Source organism: Lepidothrix coronata, unplaced genomic scaffold (genome assembly GCF_001604755.1).
Source record: "Lepidothrix coronata isolate B3197 unplaced genomic scaffold, Lepidothrix_coronata-1.0 Scaffold438, whole genome shotgun sequence".
Taxonomy (NCBI): domain Eukaryota; kingdom Metazoa; phylum Chordata; class Aves; order Passeriformes; family Pipridae; genus Lepidothrix; species Lepidothrix coronata.
In genome coordinates this window covers 15,591-17,572 of record NW_016690618.1, presented here as the reverse complement: position 1 = coordinate 17,572, position 1,982 = coordinate 15,591, and the positions used below count along the sequence as shown (strand labels likewise).

The window sequence follows — 1,982 nt, the reverse complement described above, 5'->3', positions numbered from 1 at the left end:
TTCTGAGACTCTGGATAACAGTTTGGGTTGGAGCAGGGCCAGGAGCATTTTCCAGACTCTGGATAAGGGTTTGGGCTGGAGTAGGGCCAGGGGCATTTCTGAGACTCTGGATAACAGTTTGGGTTGGAGCAGGGCCAGGAGCATTTTCCAGACTCTGGATAAGGGTGTAGACTGGAGCAGGGCCAGGAGCATTTTCCAGACTCTGGATAAGGGTCTGAGTTGGAGCAGGGCCAGGAGCATTTTCCAGACTCTGGATAAGGGTCTGGGCTGGAGTAGGGCCAGGAGCATCCCACAGCCTCTGGATAAGGGTCTGGGCTGGAGCAGGGCTAGGAACACTTCCCAGACTCTGGATAAAGGTCTGGTCTGGAGCAGGGCCAGGGGCATCCCACAGCCTCTGGAAAAAGGTCTTGGCTGGAGCAGGACCAGGAGCATCCCACAGCCTCAGGAAAAGGGTCTGGGCTGGCAAAAGGCTGGGAGTATCCTCCAACTTCCAAAGAAAGGTCCAAGCTGGAGCAGGACCAGGAGCATCCCGCAGCCTCAGGATAAGGATCTGGGCTGGAGGAAGATCAGGAGAACCCCATAACCTCTGGATAAAGATCTGGATTGGAGCAGGGCCAGGAACATCCCATTGCCTCTGGATAAGGGTCCGGGCTGGAGCAGGACCAGGAGCATCCCACAGCCTCTGGATAAGGGTCTGGGTTGGAGGAAGATCAGGAGAATCCCATAACCTCTGGATAAAGATCTGGATTGGAGTAGGGCCAGGAACATCCCATAGCCTCTGGGTAAGGGTCCGGGCTGGAGCAGGACCAGGAGGATCCCACAGCCTCTGGATAAGGGTCTGGGCTGGAGCAGGACCATGGGCATCCTCCAGACTCCAGATAGGGATCTGGGCTGGAGCAGGACCAGGAGCATCTCCCAACCCCTGGACAAGGATCTAGGCTGGAGCAGGACCGGGCCCGTCTCCGGTGTCCCCGATGGGGGTGGTGGCACTCACGGCCTCGTCCTGCTCGGGCGCTTGGGTGCCCACGATCTCCTCCACGTAGTTGGCCGGGAACCAGAGCTGCTTCTTGCCCCCGTAGTCCCCGCGCCACCTGCAAGGGGTCAGAGGGTCAAGGCGGGTGGACGGATTTCGGGGAAGGGTCCGGGGGCGTCCGAGCTGCGTGCGGGGCCGGGCGGAGGAGGGATTTGGTGGGGGGGGACAGAGAAGGAGGAGGCGGTTAAAACCCACTGAGGGACGATCCGGGGGATCCCCCCGGGGCGTCCTCTCCGCCTCCCGGCCCGCGGTGACACCCGTGGGTGCGCGTGACGTCCTCACCAGCCGCCGTCCTGCTTGTCGACGTTGTGGATGATGGCCTGCTTGCAGAACGACAGCTCGTCCTCCCGCTGCGCCTTGTAGTCGTAGAGGGCCTTCACCGTGCACTGGGACACCGGGGGAGAGACACGGTCACCACCTGGCACCACCCCCAGCGCCTCCAGGCCCGGCCTCGGCGCTCCCGAGGGTCCCACGCCCCCGAACTGTGGGATCTCACAGGGTTGGGATGGCCCCCATTCCAAGCCCACCCTGCCATGGGTAGGGATGTCTCCTGATAGAGCAGATTCTTCAAGGAGAAGGGTCTGGGTGGGTGCAGGGCCAGGAGCAACCCACTGTCCTGATCCAGCCCACATCCGTATCCAGAGGCAGTGGGATGCTCCTGGATTGGGGCTGGAGCAGGGCCAGGAGCATTCCATAGCCTCTGGATAAAGGTCTGGGCTGGAGCAGGGCCAGGAGCATTTCTAAGACTCTGGATAACAGTTTGGGCTGGAGTAGGGTCAGGAGCATTTCTAAGACTCTGGATAACAGTTTGGGCTGGAGTAGGGCCAGGGGCATTTCTGAGACTCTGGATAACAGTTTGGGTTGGAGCAGGGCCAGGAGCATTTTCCAGACTCTGGATAACAGTTTGGGCTGGAGTAGGGCCAGGGGCATTTCTGAGACTCTGGATAAC

The 1,982-nt window shown here is 60.5% G+C and overlaps 1 protein-coding gene across 1 annotated transcript in view; it reads right to left on the bottom strand.

Moving 5' to 3' along the window:
- LOC108509952 (1-phosphatidylinositol 4,5-bisphosphate phosphodiesterase gamma-1-like) overlaps window positions 1–1,982 on the bottom strand; it is a gene marked incomplete at its 5' end in the record, with an annotated part of 26,204 nt that overhangs the window by 14,255 nt on the left and 9,967 nt on the right. Inside the window, 2 exons of the mRNA XM_017839569.1 lie at window positions 957–1,091; window positions 1,316–1,419. Coding sequence (XP_017695058.1) covers window positions 957–1,091; window positions 1,316–1,419 — 239 coding nt within the window. The remainder of the gene's footprint in view (window positions 1–956; window positions 1,092–1,315; window positions 1,420–1,982) is intronic.